Source organism: Tachysurus vachellii, chromosome 10 (genome assembly GCF_030014155.1).
Source record: "Tachysurus vachellii isolate PV-2020 chromosome 10, HZAU_Pvac_v1, whole genome shotgun sequence".
In the NCBI taxonomy this organism is placed as follows: domain Eukaryota; kingdom Metazoa; phylum Chordata; class Actinopteri; order Siluriformes; family Bagridae; genus Tachysurus; species Tachysurus vachellii.
The window spans coordinates 18893183-18919035 of NC_083469.1; the positions used below are offsets into that span (position 1 = coordinate 18893183).

The window sequence follows — 25853 nt, forward strand, 5'->3', positions numbered from 1 at the left end:
ATTTCATTTTCCTTTCACGATACAGAATATTAACAACCTGACCTGTATGACTTTGCAAAACCACGTGAAACATTCATATAGAAAAGGTAGAATTTTCATGGCATGCGATTTCTTTGCATCACGTTCCTCATTACCTTCACACCAAGACAATTTCCTTCTGCTTAACCCCCCACTATGACCTCATCTCTGAAAAACTAAATGATGTTGAAATATCAGAAAAAAAGGCATGTCCTTGTGCAGTTTCTGACAGACTACTTATTTTTGATTGCACTACTAAACACCACCTTGTCTAAGAAGGTGAGTTGAGTTGAGATATAGCGTCGCTGTCTGACAGTATGATGTAACTATAATATGTCATGGTTGAAACTGATGGTTCAGGTCGTAAATACTCTATGGAATGCCACTTGAAGCCAACATTAAACAGATAAATATGTCACTATCACTTAATTAATAGTATCTTCCATGTAAATTCCATGAATCATTTTTATAGGTATTTTTCCCCATAGAAGAGGCTGGAGGAAACAGCAAGGTATTCAGAAGCACTGCTTATGATGTGGAATACATTTTTAATCATTTACTTTTAATAAAATTCTGAAATACACTTTGCTGTAAGGTTCTTAGTCAGCTGTGAAAAGGTTTTCTTTATAGGAGAGCACATTAACTGAACAAAAAAAAAAAAAAACATTCTCTATATTTTGGCAGTAACTGCACAACACAGAAAATAAAAAAAGAAAAAATAATAAATAAAAAAAATAAGATCTGTTACATGCTGCTGAATGATGTAGGTGGAATTCTGGGGAAATTACTGTAAAAAATTCAACTTGTGCTATTCATGTAGCAAAATATTAAAATATACTGTACTACCATTAAATGACCAATGAGACTTCTCGTTTATATATGATTTGGTAATATAGGTGATCTGCTTGTTTTTTTTTCAGGTTTAAAGTAAAGAGTTTATGCTAAGGTTGTGGTCTAGATATTCCTGAGAAAAATATCTCTGAGGCCTCTACTCATGAGTTCCTAATATGTGTATAATCAGATATATAAACTATAACTTAAGCAAATACATAAGCCACATCTAAATACAGTGAACTTTCCAAACAAATATTAATGTTGCCGACTTTGGATACTTAAGTCATCAATTTTGAATTAGGCCTAGTGTGAATAATGACATAACACACAAGAAACTGGACCCAGTTTGTGCTGGGAGGTGTGGAATATTAATGGCAAGAGCAAGAAGGGCTTTTGGCATGTTGAGTATTTGGCACCAAAGTTTGGCACATGGTTAACAGGAGCTTGGAGCAACTGGCATAGAGCAAAGTTGGAAGGTCTGGTGGCAGGTCCGAATGTGTCGGAGAGCCTGGAACAGCAAGACAGCGAGCCAGAATAAGATAGTATTCTGAAAACTGAGCTGTAAAGTGTGTGTGAGTGACATTTCCCTACCAGTGCACTCTCTAGCAGCACTGCAGGAAGTATGCAGATAAGGAAAGCCAGCCGTGCACACAAGCATGAAAACACACACTACACACACACACACACACGAGTCAAGTGTGCGTGTCCACTTAGACCCTCTAGGATTCTCTGCTCGCCTTGCTCTCTTCTCTGCTGCCAAACCAAACTGATCCCTCTGTTCCTAGCCACAATCTGTGCAACCCCTTAAACCTCCCCTCTGGAATCACTTCATACAACTATCTCAGTGCCCAGCAAATCCTTCAGCCCTGAATCACACTTCAGTTGTTTGGTCCACTAAATCCTCACAGCAAACCATAGGCCCAGTAATGTTATTCTCAAAGTACTCAAAGGCTCACATTTGTGAGGTTTACATTTTTCAAGGACAGAGAACAGGATGAAAAGACATCTGCTTATACAAATACAGCTTGAAATCAGCTGTGTGACTTTCCAAGGGCATCGACATCATACAGCCGACTCCTGAAATATTGGTACTCAAGAAAAAAAGGCAAAGGAATTCTAAAATATCCATTACAAATTGTCCACACAATCAAAGAAACGGCTGACGTTTTTCATTAACAAAAAAAGAATTTAACCCTTAAAAATAATATAGTAGCTAATTTTTTCCCTCAATTTTTGTCAAAATTATTGCCATCGGAAAGGTAAATAAAAGTTCCCCTTAAAAATGTTTACATTTATCTGAAGTTTTATTCTTGGCTTTGACCTCAAGCTGAACAAATGTCACCACTGATCCAATGAGGATGTACAATGTGTGTAAAAGCACATTCTCCTCCATCAGCATGTCCGGTAGATTTGTAACCTGTTTTGCTGTGGTTTCAACACATAATACATGGCTGGATGTTATTCTGAATGGAATAACTCAATAATAGGTAAGTGATAAGATTATATAAGCATTTAAAATCTCAACCATAGAACAAAATTGTGGGTCTGTTGAAAATTTAAAAGACTGGACGTGTGGACACTGATTCTCTGCACAGTAAAAGGCTTAGTGAGATTAGCCTAGCTGGCTGTTGTGTCAATTCACTTCCAGAAGTTGGTATGCATTTGCTCATACTCATTTTTTGGTTGTTCATGTAGATATTATTTTTATCTACTAGCTAATTGTAATGTCTGTCTGTGTTTTGCCCTGTTTCTGTCTGCTGTCTGTCTACTCATTGAACTCATTCATTCAACTCATTCATTCCCTACCAGAGGTTGGCACATGGCTCCATATACAACTGCCGTTGCCTACACGGTATGTGAGTTGTTGCTTTTCCATTCATGTTTTTTTTTTTTTATTTATTTGTACTTGAATGTAGTGTGCAAGTGATTAGGTATATGTTTAAATATTTTGTCTTATTACTCTGTCTTAGCTATATTTTTCTTTCTTTCTTCTTTTCTGTCTCTAGGAGCTGGGAACCTGGAGTAGGCTCTATTGTTAAGCCCCAGCTCTGGTTATTGGTGTATTATTTTGGATTCTTTTCTTATGCTTACTTTATTGTATTGGATCATTTTAAACCATTCAATTGTGTAATAAAGGTTTATATTTTTATTATTCAAGTATCCACGTCTTTTCCAAATTAAACACATGTATGTTGCACTTTGCAGTAATACATATGAATGCAGCTCTGGTAGTGTTTCTCAAAATTCCTCATTTATTCCTTTGTGTACTCACTAACCTATATTCACACAAGCGAGTGCAAAAGTTTTTATTCCCCACTGGTTTTTCAATGGAAACAAGTGCTTTCAATCTTCCAGAGACCATGCCATTGTATAAGGCCTAAAGATTATTCTGGGATGGTGTCCATAGTCTCAAGAGCAGGAGCAAGTGCTTATGTGGGGGATGAGATCAGCTGGAGGTGGTGAGAGATTTTTCAGGTTGGGTGGCTATGTGAAAGAGAGACAGTGCTCTTAGTTCTAAAGGCGCACTATAGCAGAGTTCACCTTGGTTATGTCAGACATAGCAAAGTTATAAGGTGACATAACGTACAACCTTCACAAGTGTGGTCATTACCAGTAGAAGCTCTGTGTTTTCTCTTGAGAGTGACGTAATATTCTAAAAATCAATTGAAATTTTTAATTAGCACATTTGCATCATATATGTTGGTGTTAAGGTTCCTTGTGAAATGAAAATCAATATTTTTTAATGTAAGGCTTTTTTGAAACGAATATCATAGACATATATATATATAGACACAGCATATAATCATAGCTGTAATTGAAGGAAGATTCAAACGCACAAAAAAACTGAAAACAAAAACCATAAGTTAATACTAGGTTCAATGCTGTAGAACACACTACAAACGCAACATGGCAACAAAACCTGACAACAAAAATACACATGCCCCTTTTCCACCGAGGCAGTTTGAGTGCTGGTTCGGAGCCAGAGCCTAATTTAGAACCAGTTCTTTCTTTTTCGACAGGCAAAGCACCGGCTCTGAACCAGGAAAAGTGGTTCTTAAGTAGCACCAAAACGCCGCTGGTCTAGACTTAAGAACCGCTTGTGCCAGGGGCTGTGGGCGGAGCTACTGTTAGTGCATTTGATAATATGCCTTAAGTATACTAATGTTTAATACACTTTTACTTTACCGCGATATGATACATTATCAGCACACTACATGCTAAGGCTACCGTTTTACTGTGTTAATGATAAAATAACGTTATGTACTTTCTCGATTACAACCTCCGTTTATACAGATTACATGGAGCTGCATGTACACGTTGGATTCGCCGCGTTTGGATGTTAATTTAGGTTCACAAAGCCATGAGCATTAACAGTAAAGCAACATCCGCCATTGTTGATGTGTTTGTGTTTGCCGCTGCTGAGCTAAAGTTGCTGGGACACGTGACACGTATATAGTGACGTCAGACTCGGCCCTGTGTGATGGCTCTTTAGCCGGCGGAAAGGCAAACCGGTTCTTAGAAGGTTCGCCAGTGGAACCAACTTTGAACCAGCACCAGCACTAGCTCTGAACCAGCACCCGGTTCTTTTTGGTGGAAAAGGGGCAACAGAAACCAGAACTTAGATAAAAGTGCCAATGAGGAGTAACAAAACAGGTTTGAATGATCAGTGATCTGATCAGTGACAATGTTTCTCAAGTGTCACATTTTGAGATTTAGAGTCACTAAATAACACCAAAGGCCAAAACCATATTTTTCTGAATTGTTAAAGCTGTGGGTCTGTCTTGCATCAAACGCAACAGATTATTAGATTTAACCAACCTTGTGAGATGTAAACCCATGTGTGCTGGAGAGTGGCAGTCGTTATGCTACTAGACTGTTGTGAATTCTAGATAATTAAAAAAATATGGACTAGTCAGTAGTAGGGGTTGTTGTAATACTCTATTGGCAAGTTCACACTCAAATGAAACAAGGCAGCGGGCTGTGTTTGCTCTGTAGGTCTTGACATCTGTGCATTAAAGAGTAAAATGGTTGTGGGTTCTTTCTTTTCTTTTTCTTTTTTTTTTTTAATGTGTGTTGAAACATCAGAAGTTTCCTGAAGTTCAGTGTTTTCAGAGAACCAATCACTCCAAACATCATGCTGAGCAGGCCTCTGTTCAGGCGCCAGTGCACCTGCAGTGCTTTTGACATCTTAAAGTGTGTTTTTTTTTTTTTTAGTTGGGAAGACGTGAGATCAGATCTAAAGCAAAGCCAGCTTTTTCCCCACAAGTACGCAAAACTGACATGACCGAGCATGAAAAACAAATTATAGAGAGAAAGAGAGAGAGAGATTCATTGATAAATAAATAAAAAAGGAAGAAAAGGTTCTTTACAATTCTTTACACCTAGACAGCAAGTCAACATGTGTCTCTGGGTCATTTGTAGAAAAATGTACAGTATGTGCTTTTTCTATGCCTGTCTTTGTTTAACTCTCTCCCTCTCTCACTAGCACACACACACACACACACACACAGCTGATTATTATTTCAGCTGAGCTTTTGTGTTGCCTGAATGTTCCTGGAAGAGTTTGGGAGTTCCACTGGATGATGTTAGCTTAAAGCCTTTTTGACCAGTCCAGAACTCCAGCAATGTTAATCAAACTTCCCTTAGGGAAATTTTGTCTTCCAGCACAGGACATCATCATGTTTAATATCAAAACCCCCTCAGGAATTCACACTCTCCAACACACACATGCACATTCACACAGTGAATTCTCTTCCTATTTGACATACAGCTTCACACACTGCTACAAATGGATCACATCTATTAACAGTGAAAGACAAAGTAATGCAAAGCTCGATATTTGATAGGCCAATTTACAACGAGACCTTTTCGTCACGCTATACCAAGTGACCTTATTAACACTGTTCTGATAACAGTGCCACGTGTGAAATGCGGAAGCAGACAGTCATTTAATCAGTGCTGATTAGTAGCATGTACCAATCTGGAATCAGGACACCACTGTGCTGGGCATTGCTGAGGTGATAAAAGAGGTGTTTGTGATTAGGTATGCAGGAATAGCAATAAAAGGCCAAAGCGATAGGCATTCTGTGATAGCATCAGATGTGCTTTCTGCACAAATGCCATCAGACATGCTTCATATTGCAGGCACATTTGCTTCTCTCATTCAGAGTGAGAGGGACTAAAGTGTTCAGGGTGGCTCATAATCTAAATTGCATTTCTATTGGCTTGAATTAAAAGTAGAAGGTGAAGACAACTTTTTCACATATTTATTACAGCACAGTGGTTTGACAGGAAGTTGGGGCCAGATCAGATCAGATTATGTGGTCTGTCAATAAGGTTGAAGCAGGTGGATGTCTGATGAAAACACTAACGGTGTAATGAGTCTGTGTTTCTGTCCTGTTTCTGTCTGCTGTCTTTCCCGGTTGTTAATTGTTTGCTCCGCCCACTCTTTTGTTCCCATGGACATTAATTGTACTCCTTCTTCCCCTCAGGTGTGTTGTCTTGTCTCTAATTAGTTCTGCTGTGTGATTGGTTCTTGTCTCTTATTTATACTCTGTTTGTTCACTTCCCTGGTGTTGGTCGTTGCCTCATGTTGGATGTTGGTGTGCCTGTTCCTGTGTCCTGTTAGCCCTGTTTGCTGCCTTGTTCTGTCTGCCTGTCTGTTCATCTGTTTCTTGTGTTTTGGACTATTAAACTTTAAATCTGCAAAAAAAAAAAAAAAAAAAAAAAAAAATCTGTAATGAGTCTGTCTGTGTTTCTGTCCTGTTTCTGTCTGCTGTCTTTCCCGGTTGTTAATTGTTTTCTGTAATGAGTCTGTCTGTGTTTCTGTCCTCTGTCACGATGCAGGACAAAGGCGAGTGAGGATCCAAATGCAGATTTAAAGTTTAATAGTCCAAAACACAAGAAACAGATGAACAGACAGGCAGACAGAACAAGGCAGCAAACAGGGCTAACAGGACACAGGAACAGGCACACCAACATCCAACATGAGGCAACGACCAACACCAGGGAAGTGAACAAACAGAGTATAAATAAGAGACAAGAACCAATCACACAGCAGAACTAATTAGAGACAAGACAACACACCTGAGGGGAAGAAGGAGTACAATTAATGTCCATGGGAACAAAAGAGTGGGCGGAGCAAACAATTAACAACCGGGAAAGACAGCAGACAGAAACAGGACAGAAACACAGACAGACTCATTACAAACGGATCACAGTAAACAAGTCCGACCTTGGGCTATCGACACCGTTCACAAGATATCATCTGCAATAAAGCAAAATACCCACAGTGAGCCTTTAAACAGCCAAACTGTTTCAACAATACACAGCAGAACTATAAAAAGCAACTGTGTATACAATTACAGATCCAAACAGATTCAAATTGACAAGCAAGCACACACATGGCCATAAAATACATTTGGAACCACTTTCGCAGTTTACACACAAGACACTAACAAATCACAAGATGTCCAGTGTGTTGAGTTCTACCCAGTTAGTCCTCAGATAGTCCTTAAACACACTCTAACCTGCCTAGCAGAAAGTTCACTTTATTCTTTACTTGTTGAATTGTTGAAAATAATAATATTTATATATATATATAAAACATAATTCATTCATTCATTTTTTTACACTTTTCTAAATGGGAAAATAGGCATAACTGGATAAGGCTCTGGGTTGTTGAACGGAGGATCAGTGTTCAAGCCCCAGCACTGCCAAGCTGCCACTGCTGAACCCACGAGCAAGGACATTAAGCCTCTCTCAGCTCCATGGGTGCTGTATTATGGTTGACCCTGCACTCTGACCCCAACTTCCCAAAGGTTGTGATATGCAAAGAAAGACTTTTACTGTACTGTAATGTATAAGTGACAAATAAAGGCTTCTCTCCATTTCTAATTATTTCCAGCCAAAAATGCTACACAAACATTATATATGTTATAAACTGCTCTCAGTAACTCTCTTGTGCTTTAATCCTTGTAGTGCTATTTTAATGGACTATAAATATGAGGTTCACCTGATGATTGAACAACATGGATCCATTTATTCATACTTTCCAAACAAGCTTAAATTCGGTGGAACTGAAAGACACGATCTTGACTGAGTTTGCGCGGTAGGCCAAAATCAGAGCTATAGCATGCTCAGTAAAAAACCCTGGAGCCAGGGCATACTCAGTGTGATCATACAAACATATTGGACATGAAAACTGCCCACTCCATGCTGGGGGCATGCAGGTTGATAACAGGTTGAGAGCTATTATCTGAAGAGCAACTTCAGATGGTGCATTGTGAACTAGCTCAAGGTGCACCATTATTAAATAAATATATACAAAACTGAACTGTAGTTATCATTTGGACAAGTATATTGGTTTTCGTCATCAGGAAATGGTTTTAGAACTTTTGAGCCATGAATCACTGAGCTAAAATTTGGTACCTAGCTGACAATGGCTAATCCATCATGTTAAACAAAGCATTGTAAACAAGCAAAGCCTATTTTTCTGGATACAGAAGCTATGATTTTCAGGTAGCTCTGACATCTGAAGTGAATTATCCATGTGGAAAGAGATAATGTCAATGTTTTTAAAAAAGCTTAAAGGTTAAACATAGCTAGCTACTTCCAGTGTCTGCTAAGGTTATACATTATTAAGCTTAAGTTAATGTGAAATGTAGCTAATGTTAGCTGCCTTGGTTGATGCCATCTCTGTTCACTCATGGTGGTTTTCTAGTATTAATAGCAGTATGAAGAGTTAGGTTAGACATCCAAATTAGCAACATACAGGAAAAATGGCAAAGAACTCACCACTGAGTGTCGGTTAGAACAGTTTACTGCTGATCAAGACTTGACTTAGCTACAGAATTGGCAAGACAGTATGTTGGAAAGTACATATGTGTCATGGGGCCGAACTCTCATGTCAATTTTAATTAAAAAGTTGGAAACTAAATATATATATGGGGAGATATCAAGGTCAACTGAGCTGAGAACACAAACTCAATAAATAATCTGGTAGATTAAAATGTACAACTGTCTTGTTTTCCATTCACTTACATTGAAATGGGGTTATTATTTGTAATGTAACCAGCCATTAGAGGGCCTCAAAGCCAATTTGGCTTCACTTCTCCTTCCCTGTTATGAAGTCCACCCATATATACACAAGTCTCTGGTTTGCACACATTTAAAATCACTTTCTACTCCTTCATATTGTGGAAAACCAAAAAGCTTTCAACACAAAATAGTCGTGACACGCATAACTCTTAGTGTAAAGTAATGGATATAAAAATATATTGGCAGTAAGAAAACCATTAAGCAGAAGAAAGGTCACAATAAAGAAAAACTTTCAAAAGTCTGGAACAGTTGAAAGGAGAGTTTAGAGAATCATTATGGGGGCGAATAAGACTTGAAAGATTACAGACTCAGTGCTGTATAGTTTGGTTGATTGTTGGCCTTGTCAAATTTTAAAATCAGCAATCTAACCATTACATCGGTTTGATGAAATAATTTTCTCAAAACAATCTGTCAGTGTAATCAGAATAATGGTCCCTGAATAGCAGTGGAATTATTCTGTTCAGGAGATTTACCTGTTCCTCTAACGTCTGTACATGTCTCTCGCTCCGCTCATAGATCTGGAAATTGTCAGTAGGCATCAAATAATGCAAGCTTGTCCGCACTTTCTTAAAATCTTTATATCTGTTTTTATTCCCCCTCCATACAACTGTACACATCTGTCTATCCAATCATGCACCTTCCACTATTTTTTATCTGCCTGCTTCACTCAGACTGTCGGTCTAACCTATTCATTCCGCTCTCTTTCTGTGTGGGCGTGCTTCTCTACCACCTATCTTTTTGTCATCCTTGCTATCAGGACCCATACCTGACTTTCTCCATGAATCTGTCTGTCAGTTTGAGTGGTGAGTTCAGTTGCAAGCACGTGGCAACAGTTGCAAGTCTGACTGGTTATATGTATTTATATGTATAAATTTTACATACACACGCACACACGCGCACACACACACGCACACAGACAGACAGAATAGAAGAATGCATATATATCAGGAGTATAAATATCTGTTTTCGTACAGAAGTAGGTTTATGTGAACCCTACCACTATGCCATGGAAGCACTAGAAATTCCTGATATAAACAGTGCAGGAAAAAGAAGTAATCTGTATGTAGCTTTCTATCTAATCTTTGCAATTCAATGTTATTTACAGTTTATTAAAACTGTACAAGAGAGCAAGATCCAGCTAATAATATTAGACCAGATTTTCTTCAGTATTGGAGCTTTTTTACATTCCAGATCAATCACAAAATTTCACTGGACACAATAAGAGAAACTACTAAGAAGCTGGAACACAGTGCTGATGAGAGTTAAAATGGGGTCCTTTAAGCAGCATTGGATTATTCTGTGCATATGATTTTCAAGAGGAGATTTAATAAAGATAAAGAACATTCTTTTAAAAACAATGAATACATGTGCAATTACCATACATATGATTTAAAAAAAAAGAAATTAAATGTAATATTTTTAGAGCCCAGCAGAACTTTTAAAAACATAGGCTCAGTAAATGAAAGCGTATTTCTTCTACAGAAATATGTATCAAATAAATGGTTTCATTTTTAACCTTAGTAAGGCAGTGTTTAGGTCAGGATAATGAACAAGCTTGATGGAACAACATCGACTGCAGATGCCTGAGTATTGCAGATACTGCAAATCAGAACTGCACGACTTAACACTTTTAAGATTTTTTTGTGTGGTATTTGAGCTGTAGTTGTGGTGAGGAATTTAGCTTTACACTTTTTTCAAACTTCACAATGAAGTAAAATCCTTGCACAATTTCTATACTGTAGAATCCCTGTCTCAATGCAGGCATGAAGTCTGAGGCACTCTTGCAAAACTAAAAATAAATCAACTTAACTTTTTTTTTCTTTTCTTTATTTTTTTTTAATTATCTTAAAAAATAAATAAATAATTTAATTTAAAGGTAGGGTCTCCGTTGTTTGAGAAATGCTTCAGAAAACTGCGTTGGGCCGCCAAAAAAACAAAACAAAAACAAAACTAACGTGTAGCCAATGAGCAGAAAGGGGCGGGTCTTGTCAATATGGGCGGAGAGAGTGTCCAGTGCGTATGTGTAACATTAGCAGAAAGCGGTTTTAACATTGACACGGTGGATAAAAACAAAGAAAGAAAGCGACGAAAGGCTTACGATAAGGCAAGAAGCAGGACCCGTGTTAATATAGGATCAGCTTTCCAGCGCTGGAGAGAACTGAACGTCTTCCGCGTGAAACAGAGATAAACCTTTCACGGTATAGCACACAGTACTACAAAACATTTGTATTAACATAGTATTACTCATTGAGTTCAATTATTGATAAAAAAATATACCCTCGGTCAGCTGCCCCAACAGGTTCCACCATAATACTTGTCTGGGTTATACTTGGGTTATTACTTGTCAAGTGTATGTGTGGGGCGGCGCTATCAATACAGGGGTGAGACCCATTTGGGTTAGGGGCGTGTTTGTTTGGGTGATATCAAATGTCAACATTGGCTTTCAAACAACGGAGGCCCCATCTTTAATCCATTTTTATTAATTAGTTACTTTAAAATTTAAAAATGGTATATTCTCCTGCTTTTAGAACATACGTATTAATTTTTGCTATTTGGTCCCATGCCGAGTGTTTATGTTGTTGTATGTGGATGTGTTGGTGCTTTGTGGTTGAATACAGTAAGGAAGTCTGTGTCCCTCTTTTGGGAAGTGGAGAAAAATAGTGTGACTACGGTAATACACAACCTCTCTAATCTAACAAACATATGAGACACAACATTAGATTATGTTGGGAAATTAGAACATGTGTTTGTTAGATTAGAAAGGATGTCTATTAGGAGGATACAATTTCACCAACGATTCTTTATTTATCACTTTTATCTTTTCCATACAGTTAAACTCACATCTGATTAGACAGTGTGCACATCTGTGTGTATCATTTTAATAACAATAATTTGTGATTCAAATGTTTGTGTTTTCTGTATTAGGGATTAACTGTATCATGCTATTACGAGCATGAAAACAAGCTTTGTTTTTGTTCTTGTTACATAACCGTACCTTTTTAAATCGATTTCATTGCTAGACTTAAATTATGAAAGTCATACGAGTATAATCTATGATTTACTACAGAAACAATAACTTATTGGGGAAGCGTATTAGTATATACTTCTCTCTATATAAGATCTTTTAAATAATCCTTAAAGAACTTCTTTTTTAATGAGGATACCTGTGATTTACCATTCAGCCAGAACTACTGTTAGAGCTGTGTTTTTATAAATAAATAAATAAATAAATAAATAAAATAAATCTGCGCAAACATAACACATAAATATCTCTAATAAATTAGCCAAGGAATAAAAGTACATTCAACCAATACAGTACATATAAATCTGAATCTTATTTGAAAACCATGCTACTTTTCTGCCACCGAGTTACTTCTGTTATTCCTGTATGCGAGTGTATTTTGGGAAGTGATGAAGTGACAGACCTGTGCTTTAATAAAATACAACCCTCGCTTTCAAGCAAGGTGTAGCAAAGCGTTTGTGCATTCCAGAGATGAAGGATTTCAAAGCTATAAATGCTGTATGAAAAAAAAAGCAACGAGGCAAAAGAATGATGGCACACTCCTTTCTTATCCTGTTTATAAGGTAAAAAGGCAAACACATTGATTCCCCTGCATGAGGGACTTCACATTCACTGAAGGCCCCTGGAGTGCCTGCTTTCCTTTTGGCGTGCTGCCATGTTGTTCTACGAGTGTATAATAGGAGAATGGGCTTGCTCTCTGTTGTGGCTGCACTCCAGCAGTGAGTCGCGGGTCCAACACAAACACCACACCGGGAGATAAGGAAGGTGCAGCCGTGAGCTTGTGAATTGGTCACAGCTGAGAGTTAAAGAGTAACTCTTTCTTCTTAGACTCTAATCACCCGGCCTTAAGACAAATTAAGGCAGCCAACTTGAGCTTTCCAGAGCTGATGATGTCAAAATGTTAGCACAAATTGGTTTACAGTATGTGACAACCGTTTATACAACACAGGCTTTTGTAGTCTTAGTGATTGAGCTAATAAAATTTGTACCAACACTTAATTAATAAGTTGTGAATAGCAACCACTAATATTGCCAATAATTCTACATTTCTATACAGTGAAATGCAGGTCAGTGTGTTCCGGGTCACCGTGAGAGCTCATCTGGTGAAAAATGTACTCTTCTGCCAATTGCACCAACCATAGACACTGATATAAATTAATCTCGCATTGGAGTATTCAGTGTATATTCAATTCAATGTATACAGTTGTCAGTGTTTTTCTGCCATAATTTGCTAATTAAGGAATGCACAGTGTTTGATTTTGATCATTTACTCTCAGTATAAAACCTAACTAACATGGGAACTTGGGGGACAAAATAATGACTTGTCCAATAAGCAATACTTCCTCTGAGCCAGTTATAACCTTATAAAGCATGATGTGTGTTTTATGAATAAAAATGGTTGTGGATATTTTTTTGTTGTTGTTGTAGCTCAAAATTGTATAGAAACCTGCACAATGGTGACACAGTCAATAACATCGCTGCCTCACAGCTCCAGGGACCTGTCAATTTCTCTGCATGTTTTCCTCATGTCCACATGAGATTCTTCTAGGTTCTATGGTGTCCTCCTACTGATTGGCTACACTATGTGTAAATGAGTTGTGAGCATTATGCCCTGTGATGGACTGGTGTGAAGTCCTCACCCTGCTCAGTGTTCCCAGAACACACACTGGACCCTGAGTAGGATAAAGTGGTTACTGGAGATGAATGAATAGATAAAAGTCTTATTTTGGATAGATGGATGGATGGATGGATGGATGGATGGATGGAGTACAGTCTAATGGCCAGAGAGACAAAACATTTCCTTAGTCTTGTAGTAGAGCATGACAGACAGAGCAGTCTACCTCTGTACACACACACACATAATACCTATTATGTTCACATGATTAGAGAATTGCAAAATGTGTTGCAATAGTTATATTTTGAGTATATTTTGGCGAGCCTGGTGTTCTAGGTAAGAATTCTTCAATCCTAGCCCTGGAGAACCACCAACTACATATTTTGGTATGTAGTCAACTTAAGCTCATTATCAAGCTTCAGCTAGGATGAACTGGGGTATTTAAAGGAGCAAAAACATTCAAATTTGCATATGGTTGTACTTCACGATGAGGCTTGGTAAACACTGCTCAGGTTAAATAGATCAGTTCAAAACAGATAAAATGTGAAATATTTATCTTGGCAGAATTACTCTACATCCTCTTACAATCTTATAATTTCACAATTTGTCATAGAAACAGCAGTTCTAGTGACAAGAGAATGAACACAGAGAAGTGTATTACTGGTCAATGTAACTAGAGCATCTAGTGCACTGAAGCTCTGTGGACAAAAGACACATCTTCAACGGTCAGGAAAATCATTTCCCAAATGACAGGTTCCGTGCTCATTGTTTGATAAGAGCAATTTGGCATCGGTTTGAGAGAACTTATCCCATTATGTGGTGCCCTCACCTTATCAACCTGATGTTTACTCATGCCAGACGCTAGTCACATTAACCGTCACTCCTGGCAACTGTGCTATCACTACATTCCAGACGCAGTGATGAAAACCGATTTTTTCCCTGTGTTTCCACCCTGTTTTAAAAGCCTGTGAGCTTTTTCCCAACCAAGGTTTCTCTAAAGACTGATAAGATTTAGACATACATAGATGCATGAGCACACTGTGTACATATGTGTGTGTGTGTGTGTGTGTGTGTGTGTGTGTGTGTGTGTGTGTGTGTGCATCTCATTGTTAGGGTTATTAACCATGGGATTAAGTTAAGACTACTAGAAATGTATCAGTGAGCAGAGAATTTCACAATTAAATAATTAAATCAGACAAATCAGTAGGCTGAGCAAAATATATACTAGACACATAGCAGAATGTAGTTGATGGTAGAAAAATGACAGACATTTTTTTCAGAAACAGGAGCACACAGGTACATGGAACGAATGGAGAAAGTGAACAAAATGTCCAAAGCAAAGATACAATATAACAACAATTTGCTGATTTCTCAACTCAAAACCAATGTGTTGCATTAGAAACTTTGCTAAAAGAGAATTATCTAACGCTTGTTTGTTCCTTTGGACTAATTTGCTCTTCAAAGGTTGCTACATTAAACATGAAGAGAACATTATAAAAAAACAAACCAGCAAGTTTGGGGGTTTATGCTACAACCTTAAATAATAATACATTCATTTTGTCATAAATTCTGACTTGATAAGTCCTAGAAATTGAAATATGGTGCCATTTATGGAATATGTATTTAGGCAACTCACCCTGTGGATGGTGTCATGATACAGCCTCCACGTTCCACTGTCATCCCACAGCCACACCCCCTCTCTGGAGTGTCATGGTTCATACCGAAGTTGTGGCCTAATTCATGAGCTAAAGTCACGGCTGCTCCCAGTGGATTGTCTGAGTGATCCTGGATGGAGTGAAAACATGGAACAGCATAACTGTACTGAATCATAACAGCTCAACAGTCATACATTATTACTGAACTGCAGAACCTCTACTTCGATAAAAGAAAACAAGAAAAAAAACCCTCTGAACCTGAGCTTAATACTTTTGCAGCCACTTTTAATCTTACTTGCAAGTGTAATATTGTTTTTTTTATTATTTTAATATACTTATACATACTTATGGCCACTTAATGTATCTCGTGGTACACTGAACTCATTTAGGGTTAATACAAAAGAAAATAAATACAATTTCATCTCACTAGATTTAGTAGTAGTAGCTGTACCATTCAATAAACCAAATTCATCACTTCCTGCCTTGATTATATTCATTCATTCATTTTCTACCGCTTATCCGAACTACCTCGGGTCACGGGGAGCCTGTGTCTATCTCAGGCGTCTTCGGGCATCAAGGCAGGATACACCCTGGACGGAGTGCCAACCCATCGCAGGGCACACACACTCTCATTCACTCATGCAATCACACACTACGGACAATTTTCCAGAGATGCCAATCAACCTACCCTGCATGTCTTTGGACCGGGGGAGGAAATCGGAGTACCCGGAGGAAACCCCCGAGGCACGGGGAGAACATGCAAACTCCACACACACAAGGCGGAGGCGGGAATCGAACCCCCAACCCTGGAGGTGTGAGGCGAACGTGCTAACCACTAAGCCACTCTGCCCCCCTCTTGATTATATTGATTATATGTAAATTTTGGATTTTACAGCAACAATGCAAGATCCTTCTCTGCCTTATTCGATATAAAGATAAGACCTGTTAGCTGTCATCCAGTTCTACTTTAGATGGATGTTTCAATTGTGAAATACAAACAGCCTTTTAAAAAACAGAGCATGGCACTGGAAGGAACACACCTATAGGAGAGATCAAACTGACCACAGACAGAAAACAAAACCGTAGTCTCTCTCTGTCTCGTCACAAGCGGCTGATCTGCTGACACCACCAAGTCAATTAATAAGCACCATTTATCACAGCAGACAGCTGCAGTTAATTATCACATACTCCTAATCACTTCTCCCAGAAGAGACTCCAGTAAATTTAAAATACAGGAACTTTTGCCACACCCAGAATGGGACATATTCCTAGCACGCGAGTGATTTATCTGTGTTAATAAAAATGTAAATGTGTGGTATTTAGCTGCCATTTGCAACCACAGGTGATTTTTTTTTGATTGACAATCGACTGCTGAGTCCTGAAGAGAATGTAGGTGCTTCTAAAGGACCTTGGGGAACTCCTGCAGTGTTCCACTTAATTAGATTCATTACAACTCAAAAATCACACATGGTTCACCTAGCACAAGTCACTACAGCTCAAGGCAGCATAATAGAGCCAATCATATACGGGTTAAAAAAAAGATTTCACATAAAAAAAAAACAAGCGTTTCAAAATGTTTATGAGAAGTCATGAATAAACCATTAAAGAAGGAGAATATGTTTTTTTTGTTGAAGAATGTTTTTTTTTCCAGATTTTTTTTTTGTTCGTGTGCCTTAAGCTGAGTGAGTCCTGCAGAGAATCAACTTACTCTCACACTAGCCTTCCTATCCCACTGAGATAAACGCCACTAAACGCTGAGTGAATGACAGATTTTGTAAATTAAACGACCAGTAGAAGCCTGGTAGCCAAATAGCATAAACACCCAGGGACTGTAGTAATAATTAGAAAGGAAAAAAGGAGAGTTTAGTTTAAGAGTTCCTATAGCGCACCCTTAATAGAATACAGGAGTCGGATTTCATGCGCAAGCTGAAGGAAATCTTTTTTGGGAATGTGTGAGCAAAGCATCCTATTAAGACGCAAAAATTAGTTAATCTTCAAGAATGTGACGCATCTCATACTTAGTTTCCATTTCACATGTGTAAACAAATAACATTATAATACTCCTAATAATGTATGGGATACTAACAATTATTAGTACTTAACTAATTGTGTATTAACTAATAATTGTTTCAGTAAATCTCAAAGTTTTAAATTTTTTTTTTTTTTTTTACTAAATAACATTTAACAACATGGATCCAAGCTACTGTACATTTGTCATGAGCTATAATGATTTATGTGTTAGTTATGTCTAAAAGGCAGGTGACTTTGCAATTCACGTTCCATCCGAAGGATTACTTGTTCAGTCTCTTGTCAATTAGAGACTGCACTACTGCAACTCACTGCAGGCAGGTCTACCAATGAACGCAATTCATCCTCTGCAAATGATCCAAAATGTAGATACGCAACTTATTTTCAACCTGCCTAAGTTCTCACATAACACCCCACTGCTGCGCTCCCTCCACTGGCTTCTGGTAGCTGCACACATCAGATTCAAAACACTGATGCTTGCCTAGAAAGCCAAAAATAGACCAGCTCCCCCTTACCTCAAAGCTCTTATCAATCCTCGCACTGCACCTCGCTCCCTCAGAGCTACTTGCTTTACTGCTCCTACCATCTCTCAGGGGAAGAGGTAGGTATACAGCAAGACTCTTCTGTTCTGGCAAAGAGGTGGTGGAATGAACTTCCCCTCGATGTCCGAACAGTTGAGTCACTGGCTATCTTCAAACGACGGGTGAAGGCCTAGCTCTTCCGGAAACACTTAAACTAGCACTTTTCCCTGTTTGTTTTATGTGAATTTAAAAAAAACAACAACAGAGTTCGTAACCTAGTAAACCAGTGTTAATGTATTCATTGATAGAGACTTTTTTACGTCGCTCTGGATAAGGGTGTCTGCTAAATGCCATAAATGTAATGTAAATTCATAACTTTTATATGCACATACATACAGCAAAGGCAAAAATAACCCTGAATTACTTATTTACTCAGTGGGAGGAAACCAGAAAATCTCTGACAGAACCAACACGGGCACGCACAGAATCTCCACACTGTGATGTCTGTAAAGTCTAAACTTCTTCCTTGACATGATGGATTAGTTTCATTTTGTCTACCTGCTGATCTGATACTTCACTTCATCTCTACATAAAGAGAATGATGCAGCAGCGTTTACTCCTTTAGCCTATCCAGCTCTCTCTCACATCCTCATGTGTATTCCCTGCTCAAAAAGATTAGTTTCCAATGCTTTAACATGTCAACACATTGTTCTTGTCATCTTTGACCTAGCTGAGCTAAGTTTCTTCAGTAACACAGCTTTACTGTGTTGAGCTGAATGCCTGCACTGCATTCTGGGACTTTTCTGGATCCAAAATTTTGTTGTGTGTATTTTTGATATTAGAAACAGTTCACCTATAGTTTGCGAACTTAATAAAACAGGAAATTCATTCCTCATGTTTAAGATGTGTTCTCGTGTTTTTCTTGTATCATTAATATCATCTTGTATCATTAATAACATCCACCCCCGAACAGAATTACTAACACATTAGAAATCTTTTAAAATGAACTTTTTAAATGTGTTTTACAGCAGAAATCTGTCAAAATGATTCACCATGACGATTCCTCCAGACTGTTCTGCGGTACACATGCTCATGATGGGGGCCATGCCAATGGTAGTCCCCTGGAAATACACACCACTGAAACACAAGTGCAAATAATCATGTGTTATTATGTAACTGCATTCTATCAGGATATTACCTGGAGTCATGGGATTGTTTAAAAAAAAAAGTACAATATGTATGTATATATGTATGTCTGTAAGTATGAAGTACATGTGTGTCATGATGAGTAGGAAGCTCTCGGTATGGTACTGACATACAGGTAGTGCAGATGTGTTATAATGTCTGGTGTGAGTATACCTGATAAGCTGAGCATTGTCATGAGGTCTGAGAGGTAGCAGTTTGAGTTTTCTCCAGTCTAGAAACTCATGCAGTGTAGTAAACGGGTCCTGTGTCACTGAACATTTGTCAGAGTCACTCCAAACCTCCAGCCCCACCAGAGCTACTCTGATATTTAGAACCCTGTAGAACTGAAACACAGACTTATGGACATTTTGTTGCTTTTCTGTACTCGCTGTTCAGATGATGTAAATTGCCTGCATGTAGTTCTCACCTAACTCCCACACAAGTAAAATTAAAGCCCCGGTTTATGTCTAAGTCTTTGTCTACATACTGATGTGTACAACTCCAATCAATCCATCCTCTGTACTGCTTATTATAGGATGGGACAGAAGGAGGTAGACTCTCTGGATTGCCAGTCCACCATAAGACACAATCTCATACAGACACTCACACATTTCCAATATGCCTATAAAGCATGTCTTTGGACTGGAAAACAAAACCAGCGTACCAGGAGGAAACCCCTTGAAACATAAGGAGAACATGCAAAGTCCATGAATACAGGGCAGAGGTAGGAATCAAACCCTGGTACATGGAGATATGAGGCAAACATGCCAAACCCTCATGCCCCCATATGTAAAACTTCAGTATTAAAAGTGCGTTAAGGATTTTTATTCAAATGTAGTGTAGTTTTATTCAACTGTAAGTGTAGCATGCTCAGCAAAAGATTAAGCCCTACCCTCATTATTAACCTTTTGCAACCGTTAGCATGCTCAGCAATTCTGCACCTTGGCAGCAAAATTACAGCATGCTGAAATTCGGCTCATGCTGATTCATAAGGACAGTCAAGAGTGTTGTCACTGTCCTGGTTTTCGTTTGTAATGAGATCTCATGTGGTTTTTTTTTTAGCTCCAGTGTTAGCATCGATAGCTGAGCGTAAGGCCATTCAACTGCTTGAAAGCAAATTTATATCACTATAAACACGTGAAATTCAGCTGATAATGATTTACTGTATGAGAATGGTCAAGGGTATCATTTCTGTCCTGTTTTTCTGTGTAATGAGCTCTCATGAGCTTTTAAACTCTAGTCTTAGCATTTTTAGCATTAGCTACACTGTTTTTGGTGTGGTGCAGTTTGTTTAAAGTGCATCATGCTTTTTTTGGTCACAGGAGAATTATCTGGCTACACTGAGCATTTATCAATTTTAGCCATGTTGTTTCTTTCCAAACAAACAGAGATGGGAGGTGGAGCGAATGGGTTTGTGGAGTGCCTATATGCCTATAACAATGTGCATTAACATGGATATGCTGTTATTATTATCTCCACTCTTCTGAGAAGGCTTTCCACTAGAATTTGGAGCATGACTATGGGGATTTGTGCTCACTTAGCCACGAGAGCATCAGTGAGATCAGGCAGTGATGATATGTGAGATGATATGGGGTGCACTCAGTGTTCCAGTTCAACTCAAAGGTGTTCCTAGTTGCATTGTCAGGGGCTTTTTTCGTGCTGGAAAATGTTAGAGCCTTATACGTTACAGCAAAAGGAAATCTTAAAGCTACAGCATGCAAAGACATTATATACAACTGTGTGATTCTGACATTTTTGGCAACAGTTCAGGAAAAGTCTTACATATGTGTGAAAGTCTCTACATACTGTATATCAGGCCATATCGTGTATATCTGCAAGTCAGCTATTTGATTCCAGTGATGTGCATCATACCTTGTCAACATAATTAGCGATCTCGGCCATCCTCTGCTTCACTTTCTCTACATCTTTGCCATGTTTATGATACTGGAGAAAGAGAGATGGATGCATCAAAACTTGAACAGAAGTGTGCAACTCATTACTGAAGGCATGACAAAAAAATCTCAGAACATGTTTTTGCTTTCAGATCAGTGAATGAATGAATGAATGAATCAGTAGAGATATTTCAGGACAAATATCTTATAACATTCTTTTATTTTTTCTAAAATAATATGCAAAACAAAAGGGAAAAGATGGAAAATCAGCTTATCTGTTAATTGATGAGATCTACAAAATTTGTTTGTGTATGTGTAGTAATGTCATGAGAAATACTGGGAGGAGGAAATAAAACAAAATGACACAATTTATCATCATTTACTTAATAATGTTGACAAATAATCATATCATTTTCATTGTTTAATGGGAAAGTCATCAAAAAGTCATCAGGGCTTTTTTAACAAGCAAATATATAAATTTTGTTAGAATTAATGTCAGAGTAAATTTTAAAAATTAGGAACACTCTTAACTTTAACAGCAAGAACACGGTATCTTTCTCTCTCTCTCTCTCTTTCACGCACACACACACACACACACACACACACACACACACACACACACACACATACACACAAACAGCAGCTGCTGTAGTCATCATTTCCTTTACAGCTGATGGCCATTTTTGACCAGCACTCTACTTCCTGTTTCCTGTCTGGCCAGTAGGAAACTGGCCACTTCCTGTGTAAAACCCCCACTCTGACCTGATTTTGGGGCAAGCCAAAACAACAACAACAGACCTTCACGGTGTTCCATGTTATGGCCTGTAAATCCATGGCCTATCCCTTAACCCTAGGTGGGTTATGGGCTCATAGACCCTGGCAACGGATGAGTGGCATCTGCTGTCCTATGGGCATTAAAGCTAACCTGGCAAAACCTACCTCCCTGTTGTCTGCCACAATAATGAGCTCCACATATTTGGTGGTCTTCTGTGCATCTCTTTTATGCTGTAAGAGAGACAGAAAAACATGAAATGTTGCATAGAGGAATATTGCTAAAAAAGGATACTTTGGAACTTATAGGAACTTGCTGTAGGTACATAAAAGATAATATATTCAAATATGATCTTGTATTCACTTCTTATCAATCTGTTTTTACCTCTTATTCATGTGTACTTTTTTGCTGAGTATTTCTTTCTACATTTTCCCAATTCGGAAAAGTTTGTAATCCCTGCAAGTTAATTAACTTGCCCACAATCAACCAGATTGTCTTGTGGTTGTGTGTGTGTGTTACATCATAGTTACATCATTGAGGTGCGACAAATGACTGTTAAGAACATTATGTATTAAGACATCTGTGTAACGGACAAAAACGTTCCTCTTGGAAAAAGTCATTAGGAGGTTTATTTTCTTTCTTTATATGCGGAACCTACTTGCACAAGGTGTAACAACAGATGAAAAAAATTGCCTGGACATGATATCTATCTATCAGGTCGCGCTGACGTGCCTGAATCAGACACTTTTTTTTTTAATCAGTAGGACATGGTGTTGGTTACAGGCAATTAAATATGACTATGAAATTAACTAACCAACAGTTTAACAAAACTGCATAGCATTCATATAATCGACATAAATTGAAACAGCTAGATAGCACTAGCAATCACACGTTTAGTTAGCAAACTTTGCTTAATGCAGCTTTCAGTGCAAGCTCTAAGAGAATTGTACTGCAGGCTAAGACACTTAACATCATTGAAATACTGTCAGAGTACTCCTTGTCTTTTAGTTGTAATCCATAATAATACATGAATAACATTTTAGCTAATGCCAATCCAATTTCTGGATAAAATTTTTGAAAGATTCGTCAGTCCTGTTATAACCAAGTTGTGTCAAGTTGCTATGTTAATTAGCTCATTTTGAATCAGTTACTGTATATATAACTCTATACAGCACCAAAGAAATTGTAATGATTTACAAGTGTACAGTCAGCATTTCTAACTAAAGGATTATTAAAAAGATTTTGAAAACTGAGACTTCAACTGAAGAAGATCAGAAAACAGTTCGGTTCACTTTAAAAAAAAGCAGCTGAACTGAGGTAAAACATCTAATTTTCAACCGCTAGCAAATGCTTGTCCTCACCCATGTAACAAAAATTAAGATGACTACTATGAACACTATGGTAGATAATCACATATCATTGCTAGCTGACATTATAGTAGCTATCAGTATTTTGAACAAACTGCAACTGTTCTCTGCTTGTGTCCTATTGCTCTTCTCACTGGCAACGTTCTCTAAGTCATTTCTGTCACTTTATTAATCCATTCGATCCATTTCAATAATTAAATTATTAGCTAGCTATCTGACTCCCCTGAAGACATCATTAGTTAGTAAGCACTGCAGCTCATTTTTCCTTCTCTCCCATTCCCCTTCCCATCCTAATCATTGCAGGCTTTCACATTTTGCCTCCACTTCCAAGATACAGAATCGGAAGGGGTTTTTGCTTGCATTCAAACCAGGAAATTTCACTACACTGCCTGTTGTGTCATCACTTTAAGATGTGAGTAGACATGTTTACACAAGTATATCAATGGTTACTTTTTTATTTTGGACAGAACATCCTTTTAAAATAGTGTATCTTGGAATGTACGCTTATATTGTAATGTACTCTTATCTTGTAATGTACTGCCATTTCCCCAGTTCCCCAGTTCCCCAGTTGCCTTCAATCTATGTATTTTCGTTGTTAATTTTCATATTTTTATTTGCTTCAACACAAAATAACAGAAGCACAGATCTCTCTATTTGAGGCAATTTTCTCAAAAATAAAATAAAATAAAATCACAACAAAGCCATTGCCGTGCTATCACGCCTCGTGATGCCATCGTTTTAAGCTGGTGCAGGGTAACATTAACAGTAGTTAAGATAAGATAAACCTTATTGATCCCATAGTGGGACATTCACTGAAATGATAAAATATTGCACAATAAAATTCTGACAGCTGCCGGTATGAATGACACCTTGGGTGTAGCAGTCCCATAGAGTCCTCTACAGAGTCCAGTGGGAGTTATGACTTTTATTTGAAACCGTATTGCTCACTAGTAAGTAAAATCTCTTTATTACAACTGTTCCCTTATTTTGTTACTGAAATGATCATGATCAAAAGGGTTTTTATAATAATATACCTTAATATACATAGCAGATGTGTGTGGTGACCTGGGAAAATCAATAATTTTGGGAAAATTGAAATTACTGAAAAGAAAATGAGAAAACTGCATGTTTCTTAAACACAAAGTTATAGCATTATAAAGCCTGGTAACCCTTAAAATAAATGAATAAATAATTTCAAGCTTTTATTTCAACTCTGCTGAAATATGCCAACATGTGACTAGCTGAAAGCATTACTAATATATGTTGATTTTATTTGCATTTTTAATTTTTAATCCACAAGCAAGAGTGCTTTTATAACTCGTAACTGTAACTCGGCTGTCAGCACGGGTCCTGCAGTTATTCATATTTACACTCATTGAAATGAGCTTTAAATGTCTCTATTTTAATAATTGGTAATGTTAGAAATGGAGCGAATGAAAAAAGAGAGAGATTTTCTAACCCTGGAGTTGAAGGATTGTAACAGTTCTTGGACATTCCCTTGGCTGATGTTGGACATGTTGTGTCCATGACCACAGATTCCTGAAGGGAAGCGTAAATGTTCTCCTCTGTAAACCACGTGTGTACCGTTGTCTGGCTCAAACGCAGGCTCCACCATGAACATCTCATTTGTAAGTAAGATGAACCCCCTGTGGATCAAGCATACAGGAAACAATATTAAGAAATAATGGCTAATATAACAGTGGTAATGCTGGCCTTACATTGTAATCACATTTACATGGAGATTTTGGAGCGAAATAAGATCTCACAGGGACCACAGAAAACCCACAAGTGGAACATTATTATTATTTTATTTATTACAGCTTGGGTCTGTGCCTAATTCAAAGAACCAGTGAGTGAGTATTCAGGATGATGGAATCTGATGGTTTTTGACATTTAACAATTTTTGCCACTTATACTGTATATCATGTTTATGTGTGATTAGATTTCACTTCCCGGTACATTTAAACTCAGTGCACATTTACAAGCCATGAACTTGCTTATAAAATATGTGACATACTGTAATGTTCAGTGTTTTAAGAGATTTAAGCTGCTTATTAAACTGTAACATTCTAACACCTATAAATGAATCTTTCCTTGTACATTCTGCAAAGATGGTGAACATGACAGAAGAGCAAAATTGGATCACTCATCATCTCGGTTCAAATAGTATCCTCATACAAATATATGGATGATATTTCATGTGGAAATGGAAACAGAAATTTCCAGCATGAACGCACACCAAATATATTCACTAACCAGCAATCGTACCATCTAACAATTAATCTTCTTCTTTGCTGGAACATGTGGGTGGATGTTGAAAGAACTGTGGTGAGTTTTAAATTGCTGTCTCTCCCAGTGTCCCCACACCCCATTACTCATCTGAGAAGCTTAAACAGTGCAAAAACATTACCTAACGTTAAGTAACGAGTAAGAATTTCTAACAAAGATCCAAGACAAAATCTAATTTTAATATCCATGAATCTGCAGATTAAATGAGCATAAAATGTGTCGAACAGAAAGGAATGGTAAAAAGGCTAGGTATAACTCACTCACTCACTCATTTTCTACCGCTTATCCGAACTACCTCGGGTCACGGGGAGCCTTTGCCTATCTCAGGCGTCATCGGGCATCGAGGCAGGATACACCCTGGACGGAGTGCCAATCCATCGCAGGGCACAAACACTCTCATACACTCACGCACTCACACACTACGGACAATTTTCCAGAGATGCCAATCAACCTACCATGCATGTCTTTGGACCGGGGAGGAAACCGGAGTACCCGGAGGAAACCCCCGAGGCACGGGGAGAACATGAAAACTCCACACACACAAGGTGGGGAATC

General features: G+C 38.0%; 1 protein-coding gene across 3 annotated transcripts in view; it reads right to left on the bottom strand.

Annotated features, from left to right (window-relative positions):
* LOC132852729 (disintegrin and metalloproteinase domain-containing protein 12-like) overlaps positions 1-25853 on the bottom strand; it is a 112946-nt gene that overhangs the window by 25967 nt on the left and 61126 nt on the right. For all 3 annotated transcript variants that reach the window (XM_060880118.1, XM_060880117.1, XM_060880119.1), the window contains 6 exons: positions 24469-24655; positions 21810-21875; positions 20851-20922; positions 19153-19322; positions 18846-18930; positions 15226-15374 (listed from right to left, as the gene is read on the bottom strand). In XM_060880118.1, coding sequence (XP_060736101.1) covers positions 15226-15374; positions 18846-18930; positions 19153-19322; positions 20851-20922; positions 21810-21875; positions 24469-24655 — 729 coding nt within the window. The remainder of the gene's footprint in view (positions 1-15225; positions 15375-18845; positions 18931-19152; positions 19323-20850; positions 20923-21809; positions 21876-24468; positions 24656-25853) is intronic.